The 26867-nt window shown below is 42.0% G+C and overlaps 3 protein-coding genes across 5 annotated transcripts in view; 2 read left to right on the top strand and 1 right to left on the bottom strand.

The window, feature by feature from the left end:
• Positions 1-4090, top strand: part of MARCHF6 (membrane associated ring-CH-type finger 6) — a 43500-nt gene extending 39410 nt beyond the window's left edge. For both annotated transcript variants that reach the window (XM_010708508.3, XM_019613829.3), the window contains exon 26: positions 1524-4090. In XM_010708508.3, the coding sequence (XP_010706810.1) occupies positions 1524-1614 (91 nt within the window). In that variant the 3' untranslated portion in view covers positions 1615-4090. The remainder of the gene's footprint in view (positions 1-1523) is intronic.
• A 2401-nt stretch (positions 4091-6491) lies between these two features.
• Positions 6492-15303, top strand: ROPN1L (rhophilin associated tail protein 1 like). 2 transcript variants are annotated; one of them, XM_010708506.4, is made up of 6 exons: positions 6492-6624; positions 7358-7515; positions 8217-8340; positions 8508-8669; positions 11417-11592; positions 13202-15303. In XM_010708506.4, exons 2-6 carry the CDS (start codon positions 7385-7387, stop codon positions 13263-13265), a joined length of 657 nt encoding a protein of 218 aa, XP_010706808.1. In that variant the 5' UTR covers positions 6492-6624; positions 7358-7384; the 3' UTR covers positions 13266-15303. The 2 variants fall into 2 exon arrangements, with proteins under 2 accessions (XP_010706808.1, XP_003204882.1); XM_003204834.4 differs by having other exon boundaries at positions 6591-6724.
• On the bottom strand, positions 15066-20454 carry SNRNP48 (small nuclear ribonucleoprotein U11/U12 subunit 48). The gene is made up of 9 exons (XM_010708505.4): positions 20313-20454; positions 20098-20211; positions 19943-20003; positions 19338-19412; positions 17708-17896; positions 16679-16800; positions 16210-16325; positions 15769-15933; positions 15066-15340 (listed from the first exon to the last, which is right to left on the bottom strand). The coding sequence occupies exons 1-9, from the start codon at positions 20406-20408 to the stop codon at positions 15301-15303; spliced, it is 978 nt and encodes a 325-aa protein (XP_010706807.2). The 5' UTR covers positions 20409-20454; the 3' UTR covers positions 15066-15300.
• Between the last annotated feature and the right edge of the window lie 6413 nt (positions 20455-26867).

Below are 26867 nucleotides of genomic sequence, written 5' to 3'. Positions count from 1 at the left end.
AGCTAGTTGTGAGCCCCAGCAAGTAGCCTTCCTACTTTTTCTTCTGTATATGAAGAATGAATAAATGAGTTTTATGTTAATGTGCTGAGAGAGCACAGAACAGGTTGTCTTTCCCTTGTTTACAAAAGGAGTCAGAACTTCAAACCTAAAATGAGCTTCTTTGATGCTTAAATGTTAGGAATGTACTGATACATTAAAAATGTTTGGTGTAAATGTAAAATTAATGAAATATTGAAATATGTAGAGTTGTAACAAACATGAGCCATGAGCAGTTCCCTTTATATTTTAGTACTTTTAAAATTTTTATTGTCCACCTGCCTTTATAACGTTCTACAGTATTTGCCCTACTGTAGCAAATGCAGCTTGTGTATATTTTTATACACATTCTGAGATAAATATATTTTAGGCAGAATTCAACTTGTATTAATATTGTATATTGCTTTCTTGCAGCATGCAAAACTAAGAAAATATCTGTAAATGTAAATTAGTTCAATATTTACTTACAGAAGTATTGTAACTACCCTAACCAGTAGAGAATTATAGTCTAGAAATATACTTGTTTCATGTAACACATTTCAAAATTATATGCAAGTTTTGTGATGTTATGAAATGTGCAAAACGTGTCGGTTGTTTGGTTATGATAAAGCGAGAAAAGGAGCAGTGACAAAAAAGTTTGAAAAGAAATAAGTTTCAGGTGAAGAATTCATGAGTTTACACACAGAACCAGCAGACAAATAGGAAGCATGGAAAAGAACTTAGATGGCATAAAGTAGGTGTGTGAAGCAATGATATAGAGGAGGTAAGCAATTATGTGAAATGTAAGAAAAAAAAAAATACTAAGCTGCTGGGATGGTCAGATGTGGAAATGGTTTAAATAAAGGAATCATACAGCCCTTAGACCTGAGGTGATGTAACAGGCTATTTTCTCAGCCTTTAAGAAAGGTTGAGCTTCTGTAACAGCTCTTCCTTTACAGTATCTTTTTTTAATCAGCAGGGTTGTTTTACTTTCGATATATGAACTGAGCCTGTCAGTACTCTAGATGCATGTTCTGCATTGAGGCAGGTTCTTTATTGAACTTACAAACTCATTAGCACTCTGATTTGGTTTTGTATCAGAAATTTGTTGTTGCTGTTGCGGATGTTTTGTTGGTTCAGGGAAACGCTGCAAAAATGTTCACAGAATTATCATTCCATGATGGAGATGGGTATGTAAATAATGAAAACACACTCTTCATATTTTGTATCTTGACTCAACCTACTTATGTCTGAATTTATGACTGCAAGGGCTAAGTCTGTAAATGTAAACTCATAATACCTGCATTCCATTGTGCAATACATAGAAGTTGAGGAAAAAAAGATAAACATGGAGTGTGTTCAAGACTCTTGGGGTTGGGGAAGGTCATGTGTAGAATAACCTTTATTGAAATAAAGCTAATTCTGCGACAGATGAGATAGAATGGATTTTGTGGTTCAAAACAGTAGTGATTTGAGTTATTTTCTCACTGTTTTTATTATCATTCCAGGTACCTTGTTGGGCAACGACTCGTGAATTATGAACGAAAATCTGGCAAACAAGGCACATCAACAACTTCACCTCAGTCTTCACAAGAATAAATGGTCATGTTAAGCATCTTGACCTTCCCTTTGCCTTTACATGTTCCTTGTTCATAGACTTTTCTTCAGTTTTTGGATATCTCTCTCAATAATACTCTCAGCAGTGTTTTGGCTTCTGCTTGTAGCATCCAGATTGCAGTTAAGGTACTGTTCCTTATCTGCGTTTTCTGGTGTTATCAATACTGTCTGAGGTCTGTATATGTGTAAATAGAAGTATCCTGACACCCTAAAACCTTGGATTAAAAAAGAATGTGCATAGTACATCTTTTAAAGAAGAAAAAAGTATATTAATTTATTAAATCTAGTTGTCACTTTATTTTGGACTGTTGTTCTGTTGACAAACAATGTGCCACAAAGCAATAGTGCAAAGAGGCAAGATGTTTTTATAAAATCTGGAGCTTACTTTATGGTGTTCATAACAGTTCTTATTGTAGTAATATAGTATGATTTTTCATGAGTGGAAGAAGGGCCACATGGAGAATATGAGAAACAAACAGCTGTCTTACATTCAGCAGTGAAGTGGCTGTGGTGAAAACATTATGAACTGTGTATCTTGCTGTCAAGTCTTTTTTTATTATTTTGTATAACACCAAAGCTGTTGTACATTTTTCTATTGCCTGATTGTTTTTTCATGTGTCTGAGTTTGTAATATTGTACAGTTACTGTTAAATCAAGAAAATGTCATTTTCTGAGAATTCAGATGTACCTGTTGAGGCTCAGCTGGGTTTTTCTGTTTGCTTTGGGGACTTCTGGGGCTTTGGGAATCAGGATTTCCAGTACTGAAGCAGTAAGTAAAAATTCACTAAAGGTAGGTGATTCTAGGTGATGCATTTAAAGGTACCAAGAAAAATAAGATAGGTTTACCACTTAATCAACAGAAGTATTTTTCAAGACCCCAAGTGAAGGGTTGAACATTATCAATGTGTTTGCACAGAAACAAAGAGCATAGTGTAAGCAACATTCTGATCTGGTCCTTAATTAAAGAGCTTGAAATCTTTTTTTTTTTTTCTTTCCTGTGAGTTACCTAAGTTGCAAATCTCTGTATGAATTTTATTTATACAATTACATTTAAAAAAAAAAAAAGTCTGGTCTTTCAGAATTGGTCAGTATGAATTTTTCATGAGAGTAGTCCTGAGGAAGTCATTCATTACATACCATAAATTGCCTGTGGAGAAGGGAAATACATGCTATTATATCTGCTATTAAACAGGCAAGAAAAAGTTAACAGGTCTCTTTGTAAGGATGGTCAAGCAAGAGCCACTAAATCAAGTTTGTGTTGTTTCCATATAGAAATAGAGTTCTTTTGCAGCATTTTTTTAATATATCTTTTAAAGAAAATGCATAGTATCACAAAGCTTTAAGTACCATCAAATCAGTACTAAAACTGCAGTGCTTTTCCTAAACTAGATGAGAGAATACAAGTATCCACTGCAGTAACCAGAAAATTGATGAAACAATCAACTTTGGGGCTTAGTACTTTGTCCTTCAGTATTCTGCACTTAACCACATATGTATCTAACTAAGACTTGAGCATTTGGCAGGTTTTTAGAGCATGTCATCTCCATTTATTGATGTTGCATCTCTGATTTATGTGTTTTGAACTGGTTTGGTCCAGACTGTGATGGTGGTAGTGCATATCTTGGTGTCTGGACTCTTACGTTCTGAGCACAAACCAAATGCATCAGAGTGCATGGAACCTCACTGTCAGGAGATCAGAAACTACTACTTTGCAGAGTTACTGTTTTCCTGATAGTTTTGGACCATAAATATTAGCTTTTGGAGTGATTAAGTAGGATTTTTCCAGTTAAATGAAGTTATGGAGAAATAGCCAGGATGTTTCTAATTCATTCTTGCTGACTAAAGGCTAAATTGAGTATTTACCCCCAAATATTTTTGTTGTGCATAAATGTTGCATTTGAATATTTACAGTGGTGCACCTTGTGGGACAAGTATTTTTTTTTTTCACAAGATTGAATTCATTGGTAACTTACATTTTTTATTTTTGCCAAAATTTTGACCTTAACAAATCTTTTGTAAAGAGTCCCAAAATCTTAAATATTGGCAGCACTGCTGTGCTTCATGCAGAATTTGCAGTAGTGCAATTTGTGTAACTTTTGTGTTTTTATCAAAACTGGTCTTAACATTAAAATTTATTAAGAAAAAGCCATTGTGCTGTTTCTTATTAGTGTTAATTTAGTAAGTCGTTAACCAAAAAAAAAAAAGTTGATTCAGTCATGTAATGTGAACTGTAGCTATTTTAATGTAGCTTACATTATCTGTATTTGCTCTTTGTTAATGAGAACAGGTTTCAAATGAAACTCAAGCTTGCTTTTGCACTACTTGACAGATCACAGATGGGGTGAAGTTTCTGAAGCTATTGTAAGAGTCCAAAATCTCATCTCTATCTCTTTATTTTAAGCATGTTCTAGGAAAGAAGGTTGTATAAAAAAAAAAAAAATTAAATGATTTCTTTTAATTGTTGTTTAAAATTTTTATCATTTGCCTTGCTGGTGCTGTGTGTACTCTCCTGCAATAGACACTTGATAGTAAGCTTGTCAGTGAGCTGACTGTTGCTAGGACAGATGACAAGCTGTGTTCCAGTGACTTCCATCTGTGCCGGAGTAATAATACAGCGTGCAGTGGTCTTGTATTACTTTTCAAGTGGAAGAAGACTTCTTCACAATCTCTGTTGATCTTTAGAAGGGGGAGGGATTGGAGTTGTCTGTCAGCTTAACTGCACCGGCTCTATGGTGTTGAGTGTCTACTGGTGTTAGTTCTACAGGCTTTTATCCACGAGCTGTCAGATGGCTTTGTAGCTATCTTTTGCATACTTAACTGCAGCATGGCTTTGACAATTTTTACACAGAATATTTTTATATTGATTAAAAATAGTTACAACTTTGCATCTTTTCTCTGACTACCCCTTCTCCACTGGGTAAAGCTTAAGTTGTTTATGTTCTGAGGGCCCTCTGGTGCCTGTAACTATTTTGTCAGCTGCTTTCTCAGTCAGACGCAAGCTCCAGCACCAATTGCAGCACTTTGCATCATTTTTCAGTAGGGTGCATTCCTCCCTTCCTCTCCTTTGCCTGTGCTTGAGCAAAAGTCCTCGTAAAAGTGTTAACAGCAGCCCTGTTATTCTTCAGAGAATTCTGTAAAAAGCCCTTTCCTACAAAGCACAGATGGCAGTGGTTTGTTATCTTGCTGCCTAGCAGGCTGATCAACATGGCTTTGTTTTCTTCTACTTCACTATTTGTCCATTTGTTTGTACCTTGACTGTAAGTTTCTTGCGACTGGGCCAGTGTTCTTGTTAGGTTTGCCTTGTGTATAGGTGCTGCATGGTCTGAGCAATGGCTGGGGTTCCCAGCAGAAATGATGAAATAATAAAGACATGAAACAGGGAACTGAATTTTTATAGTGAAGTTCAAATAAAGAACAGAAGCTGTCCTCAAAAACAGATAAGGAGATGAACGTTTACAATGTACTAAGGTAAGTTAGAGTTCTTTTCCTCTGATACCTCAGTTGGTAATTGGATTAATGAACAGAAGAACAACAGAGTTATGAAAATGTTACTGTCTGGGATTATTCCAGTGACAAGCTATGCTTATTTTTTTAATTTCTTTGTTCAGAAGTCACCATAAATTGAGAAACGTGATGCTGAAATCAAAGTTACTTAATAACGGATACACTTAGAAGGTATTTCCAAAGGCCAAATATTAATCCAAAATAACTCTGAGAGGGGTGGAACAGTGACACGATGATTGCACAACTATACACACCAGTTTTAGTGCCTTACTGCTGCCTTGCTTTTGGTATTTACTGACTGGCAGCCAGTATCAAGCAGGCGTGGGCTTTTATTTCCTTCCTGAAATGAAACGTAACTGAAGTTGGAGGGTATTAACTTTCCTGAAGTCATTTATGTCCCTTCACCTGGCTTTCGAGGATTGGTTCTATCCTCGAAAATGTTACTAGGAGGGAACAACTCATCCATTACAAAAATACAATGCTATGAAACTCGGTATTTCTTTATACTGAATAGAACATTTATGGGAAACTCAGTAGCAAATATCTGCATTATTACATGTTAAGCAGCCCAGTTCAGATATGAAGGTGCTGAGTGCTGAATTTAAAAATATTGCATGTCCCTTTCCTCATCAAAAGCTCATTACTGACCAGTGTAATCCTGAGTTCACCTAGCCACCCTCACAGCACCCTGCCTGCTGCTGCCAGCTCTGCAGGCTCTGCACTAACCCTTGGATCTGAACTGTTACTGACCTGTCCCTGCTCATTTCATTCTTTCAGAAGTGATTCTACTCTTCATTCTGGGGAGACCTCATTGTGGCCTTCCAGTACTTGAAGGGAGCATATAAACAGGAGGGGGAACGGCTGTTTATGAGAGTGGATAGTGATAGGACAAGGGGGAATGGTTTTAAACTGAGACAGGGGAGGTTTAGGTTAGATATTGAGAGTTTTTCACACAGAAGGTGGTGACACACTGGAACAGGTTGCCCAAGGAGGCTGTGGATGCCCCATCCCTGGAGGCATTCAAGGCCAGGCTGGATGTGGCCCAGGGCAGCCTGGTCTTGTGGCTGGTGACCCTACATACAGCAGAGGGTTGAAACTCATGATAGCTGTGGTCCTTTTCAACCCAGGCCATTGTATGATTCACTTCTTTTGCTTATCCCTGAACTATGGTGAATTTTAGGCTAATGCTTTAGTGTAATTATTTGGGGAGGAGGAAAGGGGAGTGGAAAAAAACACCTTTTCAAAAGGACTCGGTGATTTGTTTTGTTTTCCCCAGAGGCCGCCATTTCATTCTGTTCTTAGCCACAGGGCCCCCCGTGGGCTCAGGCCTGTGTGCTCCTGTGTCGCTTGGCTGCCTCACTCGGCGAGGCTGAACGGGTTAAACACGGGCGTTGCCCCCGCGGCTCAGCGACGCGGGCCGCAAACCGCCGGCCCGCTCGCAGCCGGCACGGCGCACTCGTTGCCAGGGCAGCGGCTGTGCAGGCGGAGGTGAGGCGGGGTTGAGTGGGCCTCTTCGAGCCGGGGCGGCGAGGCGACGTGTGGGTGTCACTAGCACCGGGATACGGTGTTGGGGAGCTCCTCACAATACGTAGGTTATGCTGCAGATAAGACGAACTGAACCGTAGAGCTGCATGAGCAAAGAGTGATGCATGATTGCAATGTCTTTTCTTCTTTTCTGGTATTTCTTTGATGTTATTTCTGCGAGGAGCACAGGTTACTAACTTTTTGCCACAGGATGTCTTTGATATATGAACTCAGTAGAAATCTGTTAATCTGTGCGCAGCAGTTTCTGTACCAAAAGGACAAGGTTCAGCTGGATGGGGCTCTCAGCTCCTGATCTAGCTGTGGGTGTCCCTGTTTGTTGTAGGAGTTGGGCTAAAGTTCCCTTTCAGAGTTCCTTCCAACTCCAATGGTTTTGTACTGCTTGCTCTACAAACACATAGCAGTAGTCATGAGGAGGAAAATCACTTAACAAAAGCTGCTGCTAACAGCAGAAGTAGTTTGGCTTAGAGCTGTGGTTGGAGTCTATCTTCAGGCATTTGCTTGGTATCAAGATTAAGATTTTAGAGACTGCCCAGTGCTTGTCTGCTTTCTGTTCTGAGCTGTGTGAGTTCCCTACTAACCCAATTAGAAAGGAGCAATTTGGGTATAAGCACTGTTCCCCTTATGTATGCAGGTAGTTCCTGTCATTCTACATCTGTTTTATTGTTACTTCCTTCAGGTCCACGTAACCAAACTTGAAAAGGCTATGCCTCTTCCAGACACCCTGTTTTGTGCTCAGCAGATCAAAATCCCCCCTGAGCTACCAGATATTATGAAACAGTTCACTAAAGCTGCTATTAGGACTCAGCCTCGTGATGTTTTGCAATGGTCAGCTGCGTAAGTATGGCATCCTCATAACCATGTAGCACTGTCAGCACAGAACCACAAAGACCTGATGTTTTTGTTGACTGTACAGAGGAGCATTGCATTCTTCAGTGTGTAATATAATCTGCAGGCTTTTTAAAAGTAGCGTGTAGTACTTGATTTAGCCTTATAGTAAAGGACTCGTATCTAATTCTCTTTCTACTCCATCCTTGAATTTTATTTTGGAATGGGTAGAACTGGCACAAATGGTTATGTGAGCATTGCAATATGGCCAGTTCTGCTTTGTAGGTAGCATGTGGGGGGAATGCTAAATAAATCAGTTAAATAAATTGGTAAGGTACTCATCAATCTAACGGGAAAAGACTGGGCTTTGGTTGTGCAAGCATATTCTTGATGTTAATGAATTTCTTTCTGCGTTTACCAAGAAGGGCTGAGTATATCATGCGCAAAATAAGTTAAATTACTTATAAATTATGAGAGTATTATAAAGAGGAGTATGTAAAATCTAGAAACTGTCTTCTGCTGAAAAGAAAGGTGGGATCTGGGCAGGAGGAGAATAGCAATCCTGCATGTGGAGTACTTGCTGAACAGTGCTGCATATCTACAAGAGCATGGAGATTGATTTAGGGAGCTGTAAGTGCAAGACTACTTACTTCTGTGTAGTTTTTAATCATCTTAGGAACTGGAGTGTCTTGCTGTTCCCATTCACTTAGGTACTTTACAGCACTGTCAAAAGGTGAGCCTCTTCCAGTGAAAGAGAGGATTGAAATACCTTCAGCAAAACAGAAAATGGATGCTGGTTTGACCCCAGGACTCCTTAAAGTCTTGCACAAACAGGTACAACCAGACATTTAGCAAATGCACAATGCTTTGTCTTAGATGAAAAATATGGCAGATGATCAGTAGATGACTGTCAAAAATTTGATATATTTTGGGAAGCATCTTTGCTCTTAGTTCCATTCTTTTTCAGTGTTCTTACTGTGGTACTATAATTTTGTTTACAGCTTTCCGCTAAAGGCACTGTAAGTGTTGCAGAACTGAAGGAAAAATGGAAAGACTTGTGCTTGCCAGAGGAGCAGCTGGAAGCTATCCTGCAGTTGGACATCTTTGATGAAGAGGTGGAGTGGTTAAAGATTCTGGCACTTGGGTGCAGTGTGCTTGGTGAGGTATGTTCACGGAACTGTTTCAAGTTGGAAGGAACCTTTGAAGTTCATTTACTCCAACTCCCTGCGGTGAACAGGGGCACCTACAGCTAGATCAGGTGCACAGAGCCTCCTCCAGCCTAACATTCAAAGCAGGAACTGTCATGGCTGGCCACTAATGGTAATGCATGAGGTAGATCGTAGAATAATTAATGCAAATGACCTTTGAGTTAGATTGTGTAAAGGCGCTTCTCTGTCACTTTGTGTGCGTCTACAAACAGTGCCTGTCAAAATGGCTTACAGGTCATTCTGGGAGGAGAGCTTAAGCAGAAAGGGCAGGTAATATCCTCAGCTTACTGGGTTGTGGCAGTAGGACAGTAAGCTTGTCCACTGGCAGCTCAGCCCAGGAGAGATGGGGGGCGATAGAGGAGCAATGCTTAGCTTACTATCAGCGTAAAAGACTAAATAGAAGAGCTAGAGGGAGAAATTAAAACATCAGTTTCTAATGGTGTAGCCAATTACATTTTCACAGAAGCAGTTAATGTTACTAAATATACATTTAATTCTTCTAATGTCAGTAATAAAATCTCAGCAGAGCATTGTAAATGAATTATTATAAAATACTTACACTAAGCTGATGTTCTTGTGAAGTATAAAATTAAAGACTGCAGAAGGGGTACTAAGAAAATAAATGCTCAATATTGTTTTGAGAATGTTGTGTTATTGAAAAGCAGTGAATCTTGACCCAGTCTGGCCATGCAGTTGTACTTGTCTACTTGAACTGCATATTTTTTTATTCCAGTCCCCCCCAGAACTGGATTTTGTGATTTCTTTTTCTTTCCTTCACTAAAAAGAAAACAATTGAAACAAAAAAGCAGTCCCAAGGACATTGTTCTGATGGAGCTGAACAGCACAAATTTACATCCTTTATCCACCCTTTCAGATATTGAAATGATTTGAATTTATCTCTGCATGATGAAAACCTAAACTTAAGTTTGCTAAACCAGAAAGGCTCACAAATTGTTATTCCAGTTTTAGTTTACATTCCAAGTGAAGAAGGGTCGCAGCTGAAATACAAAGGTAGACAGGTAGAATCCTAAGCTAGGATAATGTGGACTTTTTCAGAACACCATTCATTTGAAATATCTTTCAGTAAAACTGATGTGTATTTACAGACTCACCTGTTAAGAAATGAGCACACAACTGGGTTGTTAAACTGTCTTTGAAAGGCAGGAAATTCAATTGGAATAAATTTACTGCATTGTATGGAAGAATGAGTAGGTTGGAGTGGCTGCAAGTGGGTATGGCAATGTAGTGGTAACATACTGCTGAGACTTGAAGCCTGTGCAGAGATTTTTATTGTGTGAGCAGCTGCCACTGTTCCCAGAGAGGCCTCCTATAGGAGGAGCCAAATTAAGTGACATTTTCAGGAAGGGTTTTACTGAAGCTGCTACTACCTCTGCCATTATGGATTATAAAAACAAGACTTAACTGGCATATATGTTTGCAAAGTCATTGTTTGCATGTTGATGAAGAAGTAAAGATACAGTCTGAAGAAATTCTGACAAAAATATGACTTCTTGGCTTAAGAAAAGCCTTTTTCTTTGTGTGTTTTTGGTTTTTTGTTTTCTTTTTTGGAGGGAAGGTCTTTTTTTAATAGCATCCAACCAGCCTTTGATTCAGTCAAATTCCATGCCTGATTTTTCCACATATGTCCCTGAATAGCCTGGGATGGATAGGGCATTTGATTATAGGCACTACTTGGAATGAAGGATTTTTTCAAAGCATGCTTTGAGCTAACACTTGAGCCATGTTTTTATTCAACACAGAACTTGGACACTTTTTGGATTCTTTTTGTTTTAGGGTTTTTTTCCACTAACTATTAAAATGGAACTTACATACAAAGAGGATAAATATAATTTCTAAAATGTAATGATAAACTGTTGTTGTTGTTTGTAGATTTGTCTATCTTAACTGTCACTGTGAATTCATGTAGACCCATGAGATCATATATATATACGTAGACAGATATAGTGAGGTTTGAGATGTTACAGTAGCAGAATGGCAGTATTGGATATGGCTCAGACAACTCTGTGCAATCTTTCAGCTTTACAAAGTTCTGGTATTTTTTACTCCTGTTTATTACTAGAACTTTATTATTGCTTCCCTTTCACAACCTGCACTATTTGGTAAATCATAGGATCACAGAATCACCAAGATTGGAAAAGACCTCTAAGATCATCCAGTCCAACCATCCACCTACCACCAATATTCCCATTAAACCATGTCCCTCAGTACAACATCTAAATGTTTGTTGAACACCTCCAGGGACGGTGACTCCACCACCTTCCTGGGCAGCCCGTTCCAATGCCTGGCCGCTCTCTTGGAGAATTATTATGTCCTGACATCCAACCTGAATCTCCCCTGGCACAACGTGAGGCCATTCCCTCTAGTCCTATCACTAGTTATATGAGAGAAGAGGCTGATACCCACCTCACCACAGCGTCTGATTTTCAGGGAGTTGTAGAGAGTGATAGGTTCACCCCTTGAGCCTCCTCTTCTCCAGACTGAACAATTCCAGCTTCCTCAGCCTCCTCATAAAGCTAGCTCATAAAGCTAGAAATTTGATATTTAGAGCTAGCTAATGATGATAAAGCCTTCATTTCATTTTCACTCATTTTCTATGGCTTACAGTCTGCATTTTGTCATGATATACAAAAGATGTTCATGGCTCTGATACAGTTCTCATTCCTTCCTTGAACCCCTTCCAGTCCTTGCTGAGTTCAATGAAACACGCCTGTGAAATTTTAACACAGGACCCGGAAGGTGGAGCAGCTCGTATTCCCTATGAAACGTTCTCATTCCTTTACTGCTATTTGGCAAGTATCGATGGAGACATACCAAAGGAGAAAATCAAAGCTTTCCTCCAAAAGATTAAAGAAGACGCGTAAGTAAAAGTTCAGGCATCAATTTTAAGTTATACATCACCTCTGGGTTCTCCATAGACCTCTAATTTTAGATGAGTCATCTGTCTTCACTTGAGGCGTATCCATGATAGGAGTAAAGGTTGACTCAGGTTATATCAAAAGCTTACATAGTTATTTCCTGTAAGTGGTAAACCTTGGGGCTTTGAACTGTGAAATGTTATTTAGCCATCTTTGAAATGTTTTAGTCACTCTCTGGTGATGTAGTTTTCCCCTTAGGAAGCAATTATATACTGCTTTGTATCATCTGTGCACTATTGGTAGCAGAACTATCAGCATCTTATGGGCAGCTCTTGTGACAGGGATCATAAATCAGAGAGAAACTGGGAGTTCCCACTTGGAGTCTGTGAACTTTCTATTGTGTTTCTCCCCAGATTACCTCTGCCTGAAAATTATGTGGGGGAATATATAGCTTGTTATTAAATAGTTCAGCTCTCCAGTTTTTGTCATACGAGATATGGTAAACTGTCGTTCTTGAAATGGTCTTGGTGTTGGTTGGATATAAAAGACAAAGACTACTCATAATCCCACCTGAATTCATCCTGTTTTCATATCACAACAGGAAGGCTGGGAATCTTTCTAGTCTATTATGTTCCTCTTTTTACTTCCTCCGAGCTTAGCTTTAATTTTGTCAATAAGCCACAAACTGATGCAGTTCATCACAGCAGGAGATGTCTAGATTGAATGCCAAGCAAAAAACTCACAGTTTGACTATCCCATCAGTGGCAGCTTTGCTCAAAACTTTTATGTGCTGTTAAGTAACTTGGCTTACTTTGTAATAAATAGGCAACCTGGTTCTCACTCTTGACTTAAAATTAAGTGCAGTCTGTTAACAAATGATGAAGCTCTTTGAATGATTCATCTCTCATATCATGACAAGGTAATTATTTGTAGCACCTTATTAGCATGGTATCAAAAGTTTTATTGCTAGAGAATACAGTGCTCAATGGAACAGGGGTGATCAGTGGGACAGACAATAAGTCACCTTAATGGTGACCATCTCTAATACACACACATTGGTTCTATGAAGCCTGTGTCACAAAACTCAGACACCTCTAACTTTGGAAAAAACTGGAGGCAACGATGTATCAATACACTAGATCTATCCCTTCTAAAATTAGCTGGAATTGGCATTAGGGGTGTATGGAAATGGCAGACTTCTATCCACCTGTCAGTAATAGATTCCTATTTGTTTTGCCCATAATCACACACAGGTCACAGGAAATGCACTCCGTTTTTCACCAGTTTTTAAAAGATCTGTAACAGCCTTGTCCTCTGAGCACTGCAAACTTGGCACACTTAGATTCACATACTGATTCTTCCCATCATCTGTTGGTCCTTCTGTTTTAGGTTGCAACCAATTGCATATGGGAATCCAAAAATGCACAAGCATTAAAACTAAGAAATGAACTTAATTTTCTTTGTTGTTAATTACCAGAATGATTTCTAGTTAAAACTATTTTTTAACACTAGTACTCTCAGTTAATGTAACCCTCAACTATATCTTGCCTCACATACTACAGTTGATCACCTTGAAGTGTTCTAAGACATTTGGTTTCTATTCCTTTCCAGTGACCAGCAAAGTGGCATGGTATTGCTCAGAAACTTTCAGAGCCAGCCCTCAACACAGTTTTGATCAAGTTAACTCTTCAGCACCAGATGAGGGTGGAAAAAATGAAGTAAATACACTACACAAAGAACCTCTTCTCCAGCACTCCTTTTTCTTTGTTTCATTCTTGAAATTGTCTCTTATCAGAGTGAATTGAACATACTGTCATATTGTTTTTTCACTTCTGAAATACTGCTGCTCACAGCTTGGGAGTGGTACTTTTGCTAATTTGTTTATATTTAATCAAATGTATTTCATGAATCTTTCTACCTAGACTTTATGAATAGAAAATTAAATTTAGAGAAGACTAGACAGATATAACTTAACTGGTCCATTTCTTAAGTAAAGTAACAGTTTTCTTATCTATTTTTAACTCCTACAAAAGCATAGCTTGTCTTTTGACTACCCTGTTTGCATGAACAAACTCTAGCAAACATATGGTTTCACCAGGTGCTGCTCAAAGACCATGAAGAACGCCGTAGCCAAGATGGTGAAAAAAATATCAACTAGACTAATGGCAATAGTTCCATCTAGCTTGATCTCTAATTTGGAATCATCATCATAGAATGGCCTGGGTTGAAAAGGACCACAATGAACATCTATGTGCAGGGTCGCAGCCACCAGACCAGGCTGCCCAGGGCCAGGGATGGGGCATCCACAGCTTCCTTGGGCAACTCGTTCCAGTGCGTCACCACCCTCTGTGTGAAAAACTTCCTCCTAATACCTAACCTAAACCTCCCCTGTCTCAGTTTAAAACCATTCCTCTTGTCCTATCACTATCCACCCTCGTAAACAACCATTCCTCCTCTTGGTTATATGCTCCCTTCAAGTACTGGAAAAGGCTCCAGGGAGACCTCATTGTAGCCTTCTTCTCCAACTCTCGTCAGAATTTAAATACTTTTCTCATTTCTAGATGGACTTTTAATTAATAAAGATCAGCCTCCTGCCTGTCTGCAGCCCATAGGCACTGTGCAGAGCATATTGCCCCACACAGCCATGGAGGAGGCCAAAATGACAGTGCTAAGGGGAGTCCTCTGCTGGCAGCTTGATTGAAAATAAGGAAGTATAGAAAAGACTAATCTGTAAGATGTTGCTGTTGGCTTCCTTCATAGAAGGAACAAGCTGACTGTAGTAGATTGTGTAAGAAATTAACAAAACTAGAAGTTGGTATAATCCCACAGCTGTTAAGTGGAATTCTCCTTTACACCCTTAGTCTGTACTTGGATGGTTGAAGTCTTAGTGTTTTTGTAACGTCTGTCATTAATGCATTCATGTTAGTATACAGGATGGAAACTTACTCATTTCTTTGTATAAATACCAAGATCTTTCAACCTCACGTTTGAAAATGACAGTCAATAAAATTATAGAAAGTAGGGGGGAGGTATGAGGGACATCTCTACCTTACTAGAGGTTTTATAGATGCCTGTCACCACCATCACCAGCTTGACAGTGATCCTAAATTTCTTTAAGCACAAGCTTGGGAACAGCAACATGCCTGTTACCATCCTTTTACCACTTTTTCATTTACTGAAAGCTGCAGCTGAAGGTAACAGCCTTTTGGAGAACTCTGAAATCTGCCCTGTCACCTTCCATGCATGCCATAATGTGACAGTAAGTGCTGTCTTTCTGGAACGCTGTTCTCAGAGGTGACAATATCAGGTGGTAGAGAGAAAGGGAGCTGCCTTCATGCCTTTCCATTTGTAATTGATCCTGCTGCTCCAGGGCTTAGCCACATTCACCTTTAGATACTACCCATGGGCCAGGATAGTAAATTAGTGCAGCCTCTCTCAGATTCCATTAGCCTTTGTTAAATTAAACTCCAAGGGCTAAGAAATCACTATAATTTATTAATAGATACATTAGTCTTATACATTTGTACATTTTATGACGTACACTGCTTCCATCCTGCCAACCGCTGAACATTATCTGATTTTCTCTCTGAACACAGCTGTGAGGCAACGCCAGCATTATGTTTGCAGTATTACAGTCTCTGTCATAACAGCAATAACAATACATCCTGTGCAAGTAACTCTTTGAATAAAAACTCATTATGTTCTTGTTTCTACTTTCTTCTTTTATGGGTGTGATACTTGTCGTCTTCCCTGAAACAAGAAAGCAAACACCATGGATGTTGTTAATGAAGGAATAAAAGTAGCTGAAAAAAGAAAGCTCTCATTAAATGTAATCATATCCTTTTCTAAGGAAAGAAAGTAAGCCTCATATTGGTGAAATAAACAATGCAATTGATTACAGCCCAGTGCAAACTATCCCCATGCGATATGTCAAGATAAGCAGCCTCAGACAGTGTTGTATTAATCCTGTAACATTGTTGGAAGCATCGACCTTTCAGCTGTGGAAAGTTCTGAACTCTACATCACAGCAACTTTTGTTTAGGCACTGGCTTGTTGTACTGCATGTGAGATTATCCTAGATTTTTCATTAGATGAGACGTTCTATTCCCTGTAATAAGTTCTTCTGCACAGTGGCCTGATTCAGAAGCAAGGATGCAGCTGATGCTATTTCATCTCACCTTTCTCTTTTCCTCCGAGAATCTCTGTCTTTCCCTCTGTCACGACTCCTTTTTCTTTTACTTGGACTCCTGCTGCTCTCTCGCCTATGTCTGGTGCGTTCAGTGTCCTTTGAGCTTCCTCCAGACTGCCTCGAGTCCACCGAAGCTGACCTCCTGTCTTCCTTTCTGGGAGAACAAAAAACAAAAACATTACTGATTTGATTCAGTAAGCACAGTTTCACAGTCACTAGTTTTTCAGTATCAGTTCTGTAACAAAATGACTTCCTAACAATGTAAGAAAGAAGGCATCCTATTAAGCCACTTCCTCTTAAAAAAAGAGGACCAAATAAAACCAACAAAGAAACAACAACAACAAAAAAACATTACAGGCTCTCAGGCTGCTGATGTCCACACAGAAATAGCAAATCCCTCATGAATGTTTAAATGCCAACTGTAATGTACCTTCCTGAAGATTTTGACTTTCCCCCTTCACACATCTCTGCATTATCCAACCTATTCTCTTCCTGCCAGTGGTTGCTGAGTTCCTCCATATGTACACCAATCACATCCCGAATCACCTCAAGAGTAAAGAAAGATATTAAAAAAAAACAACAATAAAGCAGTGCGTCACGATATACTTCTTAAAGAAAAGCATTTCAGCATAAATGTAATAGTACTGTTTTACAACAAAGTGTATCTTGCTGCCATTTTCACATGAAAAATTCACTACTGCCAGAAATACTTCTGTTACCTATAATTTCCTGCAGCAAACTAAAGAAAAGAAATTCTCTTATTACCAAGTCTGCAACTCTAACCAGGAAGGGCACAATAAGCAGAAGAGGTTTTTCATTGTCTGAACAGGCATACCATTGTTTATGCTGATATGAACTAAGCATACAATAAACTCAGAGCTTTCTCTTGAGCTGCTTACCTCAGTATAAGACTTCTTTGTTATATGAACATTCTTAGCCCTGTATGACTGCCGTCGCCTTTTGTAGTCTCGCATTTCAGCAAGAATTTCAAGATGGGACTTTGGACCTTTCTGACTGTCATCTAACAAAGAATTTGAAGTAAAACAAATGGGTATTAGCACAGCATTAGCAGGTAAGTCTCTGCTTTATTACTAAAGTGTCTGAAAAAACAAAAAAAATTGTGTTGTTCCTCAAGGTTCTTCAATGTTGAATAGCTATTATGAATTTAACACAAGCTTCCTCTCCAGCCTTCTTGCTGTCTATACAAGACTAAAAAGACAACATTCAAACATTATTATGTGATCCTAATCTCCCAGCAGTAATCCAAATCAGTGTACAGGCTTGCAGTTTGGTCAGACCTCTTCAAAACACAGGCTGCATCTTCAAAGCCACTGTAAGTGCAAGACACAGCAGTTGAGACAGCCAAGTTCTGAGGAATATGTACCCATGTAGATGACAAACACCATCTCTCCTACACACAGGGTCCACAGAATAACAAAGGGAAGTTTTGCTTGGAGACACTGGCATGTCTCAGTAGCAATAGGAGGCTTTGTCTGTTGCATCCATTCCTATATTGCTCAACATCTAAACTCAGAGATCACCAAACTCTCCCCAGGCTTTTAATTTTAAATGATCTTTAATCTCATCATTTCTTGTAGTAAATGCTGTTCCAGGCTTTGCAGTAACTTGTTCAGCATTAAGTAACCTGAAGTCAGTTGCAAATGACAGCAGATCCATCCATTAAGATAAAACCAATACCTCTGCCAACAAAAGAGCACCAAGGCTTTCTCAGAACTGTCAGCACAAAGAATACCAGCCTGCTGTTTCCTGGTGCCAGAATGTCATTGCAGTTTTTTAAAATTGTATGTTTTCCCACAATAAAAACCAATAACAAACAACAGTTCAGGCTGGCTTTCACCAAAAACTCATCTACCGATGTAAAGTTAAAGCTCTGAGCAATAAACTCAACAGTAAATTATTTTTCAAACCTTGAGTAATCTTGGCTGCTAAATCCACAAAGAGGTCACTGTCATTTTCTGTGATTTGTGACCTAGACCTCTGTTTCTTTGTTTCCTCAACAACATAGTCATAAAGAGCAAGACGGTCAGCTTGAGTCAGGTCACAGGTGAAACGCTTGTGATTTTGGGGAACTTCTACAGGCAGTGATGAATAAGATCCTGGAATTTGAACAGCACTGTTATTAGTAAAATGGCATAATTACACAGGAACACACTGAAAAGCTCAGCAATGCAGTAAGCACCTATGCTGCGTTCACCCTTCTCTTACACATCTGTAGGGAGTTAAGTCCTTAAGTTGAAAGGATAATTTTATCCTTTTTTCAAAGGATATCCTAATTTTATCCTTATTTCAAAGAATTTTATTTTTAGAATATACTGTTCCTACAGGGTCCGAGAAACCCAGAAACATGCCCTAGCAGTTACATGCTTGTGATTTTACAATGATCTCACAGCTTATGATCAAGACCAGCCTTCCAGCCCTATTACACAAGCTACAGCTATATTTTTTTCCCCCCTCTGTCTCTACTGCCAAAAGACTTCAAGTTAAACAAATAATTTCAAGTCAGCACATCTTAGAAGAGGCCAAGGCACCATAATAAAAACTACTCCATACAGTTTTAGTGTTATCTTCATAGAAATGCAAAATCACAGTGAAAACTGGATGGCAAACACTGGCATCTGGTGGCTCACTGACACACCTATGTGATGCACCTCTTACAGGCTTAACTGATTTTTCTCTACTTGGCTATAATTATATCAAATTAGTGAATTATCCCTTTTTCCAGAGCAAAAAGTACCTGACATGCTATAAATGCCCAGTGCCAATCACACAATGGCTTTGCTTTGTGAAAGAAGCAAGAACATGAAAATCCATGCCTGAGCAAGTGCTGCTGTATCTGAATGTCAGGTCAGGAAAGTGCAACAAAGCTCCTGTAGGTGGCCCTACTTTTCTACTCTATCTCAACTCTCCAAGAGAAGCGCAAATTGGTCTTAACCTACTCTACAGTCACAATACCTGCTACAAAATGAGACAAAGAAATGTGGTGAGACCAGCGGTAAAGAACTTTATAGTATTTGCAGATGTTTGAGCATATTTATTATGTAACTACTTAAAAGAGTCTAGAAACAATTCAACATAACACCAATGCATGCGCTGTTCAGCTTTTGACCTAAGAAGCAATGGACAAGCATGCACAGCTTATAACTGACAATCCTTAAACTGAATTCAAAGCACAGTTCTCTTTCTTCTTCCTCACTCATCCCGTGAAGAACAAGGTGGGAGGCACCTTGAGAAGAGTTTGGGCCACAAAGGCAGAAGACAGTATCAGAAAATGCAGGCAGACAGTAAGCTGTATGGAGTGGGACGGGAAGTGACGGACTGGTGCTTCAGGGAACTCCCAAGTTCCGCACTACTGATACTATCTCAAGTTCTTTACCTGGCTGCCCTTCGTAAAGAAAGCGTTTTACTCCCAATATAGAAGGGAAGGAATTTTAAAAACAAATAAATAAATGAAAATTTCTCACAGCAGTTCAAAAGTGGAAATCAAGCAGCTCTCCACAGAACAGCTGAAAAGCTGTTTCCCACCTGGATGCCACTTACCTTCAGTGTAGCCTATGCCTTCTTTGGCACTCTGAGCTCTAGCTTGCTGAACTACGTGAAACTGTAGATCTTTATCTGCAGACAGAGAAGAGAAAGTATCACACAGAACTTTTAAATCAAGTACTTAGTAGGCTTGGTCTTATTTCCCAAGAGACTTAAGATATTTCATAGAACACTGTAGTTTTTTTTGTGCATAAGAGACAGTTGAAAAATATTCTTATCCCATATTTGAATTGAGGGGGAAAAAAAAGGAAGGATTTTTGGGTTACAGGGATAAGGAAAGATATGTATGTACACTGAAATCCTCACCAGTGCTGTTACTGTACCTCCAAACTCAAGGGAGGATTTTTAATGACGATGATTACTGATGGCAGGGCAGCATGGCATGCTATGGTGAGGACTCAGGTTCTGCCACACGAGGAGTACTCCAAACAGGCCCATGGTCGCACTTTGCAGGAGCAAGACTGGTGTTAACAGGCTGCCCAGAGGCTTGGAGGTCTCTGGAGCTGGGCGCGGGCTCTTGGCGAACCCGCAGCTCCCTCAGCCACGCTGTGATTCCACTCCATGCAGTCCCCCAGCGCTCTGCCGCCCACCCGTGTGCTTACCCATTGCAACGGAGGGCACCTTCAGGTTCTCATAGAAGAAACGGGAGTCATACATTTCAGCCTGCGGGACACGGTAGCCTAGTCATAAAACCTTTTGAGTTGTAGCCCCTTTCCCCCCGCCCCGACGCCCAAGCTCGGCGTCCCTCCCAGCCCACCTGCTCCTCGGCGGAGTAGCCCATCTTACGGAGGCGGCAGGATGCTGCATGCCTCTCCAACGACGCCCGCGGCACACGGTGATGGGCGTCGTAGGGGCAGGACACCAGCTCCACCTGCGGTGGGACACGTGTCAGCGCGCACCGCGACCCCCAGGCCTCCCGCCGACCCTCGCCGGGCAGCAGAGGGGCCGGGGATCGGCGGGCGGCGCAGTTACCTGATCCTCCAGCCACACCGCGCAGGAAGCCGCCATTGTTACTGAGGGCGGGACAGCCGCCGGCACCGCAGAAGCGGAAGAAGGCGCCGCCGCCATCTTTACTCCGGGCGCGCCCTACGGCGCCATCTTGTGGGGGCGCCTTCGGGCAGGCTCTGAGGGGCAGGAGGGAGGGAGGAGAGATGGGAAGCGCTGCAACTGGCTGTCCTAAAGACGGTCTGACGGAATGTGGCTGCTTCTGAAAGGCATCAAACAGCTCTGGAAAGGACGCTTATGGGAAGAGCTGCTGCGCTTCCGTGCCCTTCCCTGGTTAGGAGCTTAATAAGAGCACCCGAGGGTGGAAATCTGTCCTACAGGTCTGATGCTTTCTCAGACATTGTCAGGGGGCTGAGGTGGTGTAGAGCCAGGATTGCCTTTGTTCCCAGCACCATTCCCACGCAAGCACAGCCACGAGGACAGACGCTTTCTCTCAGCGAGGCTGCAGCAGGGCTCAGCACGGCTGCAGCGCGGGTCAAGGAGAAAACAACCATCCTTTAAAAAATTTAACGTGACTGGTGTTTGTGCGTGCCTATTTTTGCCACCCCTCGTGAGGAGTGGAACGAGTCGGTCTAGCAAGGCGGGGCGGGGTGGAGGAAGCACGGCAGATGTAGCTGCCAGAATGGCCCCAGTACATCTGCTTTCATTAGTAGATTACAGCCATTTCTCTCCTGCGCAGAGAATTTGAGACTCAGCTGGGATTTTAGCCCTCTGAGAGATTTGCTGGCTCTCACCGTGTTTGCCTGAGGATCTCAGACTTCACACGATAAAGAATACTAAGAGCTGAAGGCTCCCCATCTGCCCTTGCAATTTCATTTGTGCTGTAGTGGAGTATGCTGGCTCCCATTAGCACGTTTTATTGGAGGAGTGATGAGAACAGCTGGGCAAAGCTGTTCCGGCCATCTCCACTGGAAAATACCATTTCAACAAAAGTCCAACTGAATATCAAAGTATTTTTTATGGTAGCTTGATAGAATCAAACAACTCTTCTTTATTATTATTTTAACCTATCAAGTTGATATTGAAAAATCAAAATATTTGTTTTGCTCTACTAAATTAGGACATTTTGAATGATTCACAGTATTTCTTTGTTTTCCTAAAAGTATCAGTCCCTGAGATCATCTTTGTGGCGTTCTTTTGTTTATTTATTTGTTCAGTTTCTGGCCTTTATGGACTTAGGGAAATCCCTGAGATAGAAACTGCTGGGGTGGTTCTTCTTTCCAGAGTTCAGGGAGAAAAAGTTGAGTCAAGCCTCATTTCCTGAGCTACAGTAAATCTAGTTATGTGGTGCACAGATACAGTGGGGCCTGAAACAACACAAGACTAAGGTTAAACCCCTGAAATAGATTTACAAGACAATCAAGGACAACAGGTGAACCAAGGTCTTTGTAACAGTACAGCAGGTGCTCTGAAGCAGCTCCAGTATCCAGCGAGTCAAGTGTGCAGCTCAACAGGGATCCTCGTGCTGCCCACCCCTCTGCCAGCTGCCTCTATGAGAGGAGGGAACCAGGGGGGATAATCTTAGGCTCAGTGATGCCTTGGGAAATGGCCACAATTGTAGTGCTTTACAGGGATGCCCTCAGGGCAGCTGTGAAAGTTTCTGAGGCTGTTGCTGTGTTTGTTATGGTTGGGAGGTAAGGTCCTTTTCGAGGAAAGGTGAGCCACTTTCCTGCCATGTGTTGTGGCTACAGACTTTCCAGGAGCAAACTGACTGGCCAAATCAGAGGCTATCATCTCACAAAAATTCACAGTACCTTTTTCCCACATTTATATGGGTTTCCTATCAAATAAGGGGTGAGATCACCTATCTGTTGTGTCGTCTCTCCTGGCTGATTGCAGGCAGTGGCATCTCTATTCTCCTCAATGCTAACACCGTGCGGGCTGCAGGCCAATGGCTTTGTGACTATAACACTGAACGGCATGGTTCATAAAGCACCATCGAGCTTAATGCATTTCAACCCTCATGGTCCTTTCTGAGGAGGAGAGAGGAAATAACACAGCTGCATTTCCCAGTGTGAAACAGCCTCCCAGAAGGGGGAGACATGAATACAGGCTGCCACCCTTGCAGCGCAAAGTGCTGAGTGTGCTGGTAATCTGGTGCTTCTCTAGGAGCTTTTTCTGGGCAATATGGATCTCCTGAGGAAGTCTCTGTGGGAACCAGCCCCAAAAATCCTCACAGCACAGCAGAACAATCTGAAACTGGGGAATAAGCAGAAGGCACAAGAGTGAAATAGTGCATACATTATGTCAACATAAAGACCGTACTGCTCTCCTGGGGAACTCCATCATGTGTCCTCCAAATGAATTTGCACTGCAGAAAACACAGCTGATCACACATTGCATGTCCGCTAGCCTCCATACCCTGAGGTAGGAACCTCAGTGCAGGGTCAGAAGTGTTGACGCAACAGAACCACCCTGCCTCCCCTAAAGCAACAACCTGAAATCATGGTAAAATCTCACTGTTCTAACAGTGCAACACTTTCTGGTGGGTACACTCATTCTGATATAAAACTCTTCCTACAACAGATCACACAGGAAGGAGCATTCTTCACCCATGGCTTGCACTTCTGTTTCTTCACTGATAACAAAGCCCTGCAGGCTTTCTGTACTTAGAAGCATAATGATTGCTTGAAGAAAATCTTTTTTTTCTAACATGGCAGAGAAGACAGTTTTCATATTTAGTATTTTTTCTTTTCCCCAGATACAAAGCATTACCTGGAGATACATGGTATCAGTAATTCCTCCTGGAAATGATGGGGGAAAAAAAAACCTTACTATGAAACTTCATATTGTTCCTTTGCTTTAACATGCTTCATATAAAGAGAAATTAAATAATCATTTTAACAGCTTTCTTGGGCCTTCCTATGATGGACATGCATATTTCTGGACCAAAAAAGGGCCAGAGAGAAGGGAAAAGCAAGTTAAAAAATAAAAAGAAACTTTATGGGGCTACCCAAGGCAGGAATTTCTGCTGGGCCTCACCCCAAGATATCTGGCAAGCTGGGACCTAGCACAGGTTGAGGAGCAAGCAGCCTCTGCCTGACAGACACCAACCTGTCCTGAAGCCAAGGATGGCTCCAGTGGGGCATACGCAGTACAAAACCCACCTCATCCCAAGATTCCCTTCTTCTTAGCATCCAATGCACTCACCTACTGCACTGTGGAAATGGGAGGCTGGATTGAGCAGCAGAAGCTCCCAGCACCTCACTGGTACAATTGACTCTACCCGCCTCAGGGCAGCTCTGCTAGCTTGCCTACACAGTGATACTGTCTCTTCCGCCTTGCCCCTATAGACCACGTGTCAAACTCATCTTCTCCAGAGAAGAAGATGTACTCAGGTTGATAGAACGGGCTTCACTCAGCAAAAGCTACTGAACCAAACAGATTTTGTAAAGATAAAGCACATAGGGACTTGAAATTCCATTTTTTGTTACTGTTTCTATTACTCCCCGCTCTCCTAAACTTCAGCTAAGATACCACACTCAAGATCTCTAGGACAGGCTCAGTTGAATCAGTCTTGTTATCTGCAGGGACACGAGGTGAATTTCTCCAGGGCACGTGAATCAAATAATGGAAATATTCTTCATGGCATAAGCAGACATTTCAAAATTCCCCTAGTCAGGGCCTTTACCAGAGTTTAACTTCTATCATTTGCTGTGTGAGTTCCAGTTTTGTTGCCCCTCCAGGTCATCCCAGTCCCTACTGTGGGGCAATATAGGTGCTAACGGGAACTAAAGAAGTCATAGATTGCTCTTGGGCCTCATTAGTTCCTCTGCCAAGGAAATGCCGATGGTTTATTCATTCAGCTGTGTATTGGTCAGAGCCTGCTACGGGTCCTTGACTTACTATTTTTCTAGCTTAGTCTGGTTGACGATTAAAGCCTAAGGTATATTTTATAAACTGCACTACACTGAACACTTCCAAATAGATTTACAGGTGGCAACTCTAGCATCTGTTAATGCCTTATCGATTCCTCCTTCTGTACCACCTTGTGATCTCTTGCGGAGGGATCAGATTTAGGTCAGTGTATCAGATTGTTATGATCCTGATCTTTAAAGATAAATTGAAAACTTAGTGTTGCCCCCCCCTTCCCCCCCCCATGTCAGACAGAAGGCATCCTGTTATAAGCCTGGAAATTCACCGTTACACAGTTGGAAGCAAGTCCTCTTGTGTGCTGAACTTTTAATATCGGTGGTTTTGAGCTTACATGGATTTTGCCATTTAAGCCCTCGCACCTTGGCAGTTGCTGCACTGCAATCTGTGATCCTTTGCCTGCTCCTGCTGTCCTCCCTTTGCAATGAGCTCTGTGGCAGGCAATGCCTGCTGGCGGCTCAGTGCTGAGATTGCTCACCTGCCTTCTCTTCATGATCTCCTCATGGCCTGGCCAGCAGAGCCTGGCATCTGCCTGCAGTACATTCCTTTCTTTACTGCCCGTGGTGATTAAGCATATTGCCCTGAGCACTTTTGGTGTGAAGGCCCTTGTGGCATGGAGCTTCTTGTCCTCTGTGCTGGGCAGGGTGGGAAAGACCACGCAACGGATCCAGCTATGTCTGCTCCCACGGAAATGGGGAGCCAGCAATTTGCTCAACCACTTGCTAGGTCTGTGTCAGTGCTCCTGGGGAAGCCTTCCAGCTCAGAGCTGGAGGGGAGGCTCTGCGACAGTGTTCTTCCTGGGGACATCTCCCCACGAGTGAGCGTGAGCTGAGGTCCTGCACTGCCTCTGAGCAGCAGTCCAGATGGGCAGGGAACAGCAGAAGTACCAGTAATATGCAGCCACCTCTGAAAATGTGTGCCTTACTGCCGCCCTGCTTCATTTTCCACAGTAACAGCAGCAAGGGCTAATGGATAACGTATTTGTTAATGTGTTATTTGGCTGAAAGGTGTTACCGAAATGAAGAGTGCAATCCGTTTCCTCCCTCTGTGCATCTATCTAAGCCTACAGCAACAGATAGCTGCTGCTCTGTGCGTTGTTGTCGCAGCTTTACGCCAGCCCTTTGTGCCTGGGTCACTGCATGCTGTGCAGTAACACTGCCCTCCCTTTGCTCCACCCATGACCTGCACAGCACCTCGTGCGGTGGGCTGAGCCAGCTGGAGCCCACAGCCAGCTGGAGCCCTGCCACCCTCCTGCAAGCTGTGTGGGGCTGGCAAGCAGTGGCTGGGCACCTGCAGGTAGAGCCACACGCTTCTGCCACAGCTGCTGGCTTGTGCAGCTTTAAGGGTCGCCTTGAAAATGTGGCCTCTCTTGTTCATCGCTGTTGGTACAGTGAACAATGATAGCTGTCCCTAGGTGTTGCTATTTCTTTTCATAAGGGTGTGCAGAACAAGCAATATTATTTGAAGCTGAAGCAATATTTCCAAGGGAGTGTTCAGGAAGGAGAAACTTACTCATCCACAGCAGTTCCTTGGGAACAGGAGCCAGCAGGCACAATGGCAGGGCAGTTTTATAATGAGCTTTGTATTTGGGGTGTGGATTTGCAAGCACAGCCTACCAGGCCCCTTCTCCTTGCAGGAGGATTAACTTGGTGGATTACAGATGCCCTCTGAAGGGGCTGGCGTACATTCAGATAGTCGCACCATGACAGGTTTCCTGAGCACGTGAGGGCTGAAGAAGGAAACAGCAAGCACAGGAGAGGAGCTGAGAGCCTTCCAAGTAATCACCAGTAAGGCTTTGGCTCTCACAGAGGCTCACAATTCAAGATCACTGTATGCACTGAGTTCATCCATGGCGATATTTCATTGAGTTCAGCACAAAGCTGCACTGCAGGCCACTGGTGGCATCATGTTTGGAAGAGCGACTTCTCAGCCGAGACAGAAAGCACAATGGCTTGCCCGTGGTCCAACACAATCCTTGGGCAGTGCCTGGACTGCAGCAATGCCACCTCCAGGCAAGAGATGTACCCCAGCCAAGCAAAACCCCCATTCTGCTCAGCATGTCATTATTTTTGCAGTTCTCAACCATCCTGACACCATGCTGCATGTTCCCTGGCAGACACTTTGTGTCTCCTACCTCACACATTGCCAAGCGAACTGTGACCTGGCTGTAGCAAAAAGGGAGAGCAGCCATGGTCACCTGTTGCACTGATGCAGCTTCTGCTCTGGCACCCTGCACGCTCTGCCCCGCAAGTGTGCATGAAGAATGAGGCTGTTTGCTTTCAGTGCTTGTTTATTCCTCTTCCCTGACATTCTGGCAGTGTCTGTCAATGCTCTGTGCAGTCAAGTGTCTCACTTTGGTTCTATCTGTCACCCACCAAAGCAGGCGCAATTCAGAAGCACTAATAAGATCTATCCTAAGAGAACATCTCCATTCACATCAGCAGAAGCTGTTAGCAAAGCACGAGCGTGTCAGTAAGTAATCCGGGTTCCACAGTCATAAGCTGCCTCACAACCATCTTATTTGAGCTGGAGACTTAACAGAAAAAGCCTCATTTGTGCCTGTGACCCACGCAGCCCCTCGTGTCTGCAGGACACCGCTGTCCGTGCAGGCGGGTGGCATCTCCTGTGAGAACGGCTGCAAGTTGCCAA

The sequence above is a fragment of the Meleagris gallopavo genome, chromosome 3 (genome assembly GCF_905368555.1).
Source record: "Meleagris gallopavo chromosome 3, MGAL_WU_HG_1.1, whole genome shotgun sequence".
Taxonomy (NCBI): Eukaryota; Metazoa; Chordata; class Aves; order Galliformes; family Phasianidae; genus Meleagris; species Meleagris gallopavo.
Note: the sequence above shows the minus strand (reverse complement) of the source record. Positions and strands in the feature narration are given on the sequence as shown.

Coding starts and splice junctions, on each gene's coding strand:
- ROPN1L (XM_010708506.4), top strand. CDS start 7,385: ATGCCTCTTCCAGACACCCTGTTTTGTGCTCAGCAGATCAAAATCCCC. Junction 8,670..11,416: donor GGTGCAGTGTGCTTGGTGAG/GTATGTTCACGG, acceptor AACCCCTTCCAG/TCCTTGCTGAGTTCAATGAA. Junction 11,593..13,201: donor CAAAAGATTAAAGAAGACGC/GTAAGTAAAAGT, acceptor ATTCCTTTCCAG/TGACCAGCAAAGTGGCATGG.
- SNRNP48 (XM_010708505.4), bottom strand. CDS start 20,408: ATGGCGGCGGCGCCTTCTTCCGCTTCTGCGGTGCCGGCGGCTGTCCCG. Junction 17,897..19,337: donor AGGCATAGGCTACACTGAAG/GTAAGTGGCATC, acceptor TTCAAATTCCAG/GATCTTATTCATCACTGCCT. Junction 15,934..16,209: donor AAGTCAAAATCTTCAGGAAG/GTACATTACAGT, acceptor TTGTTCTCCCAG/AAAGGAAGACAGGAGGTCAG.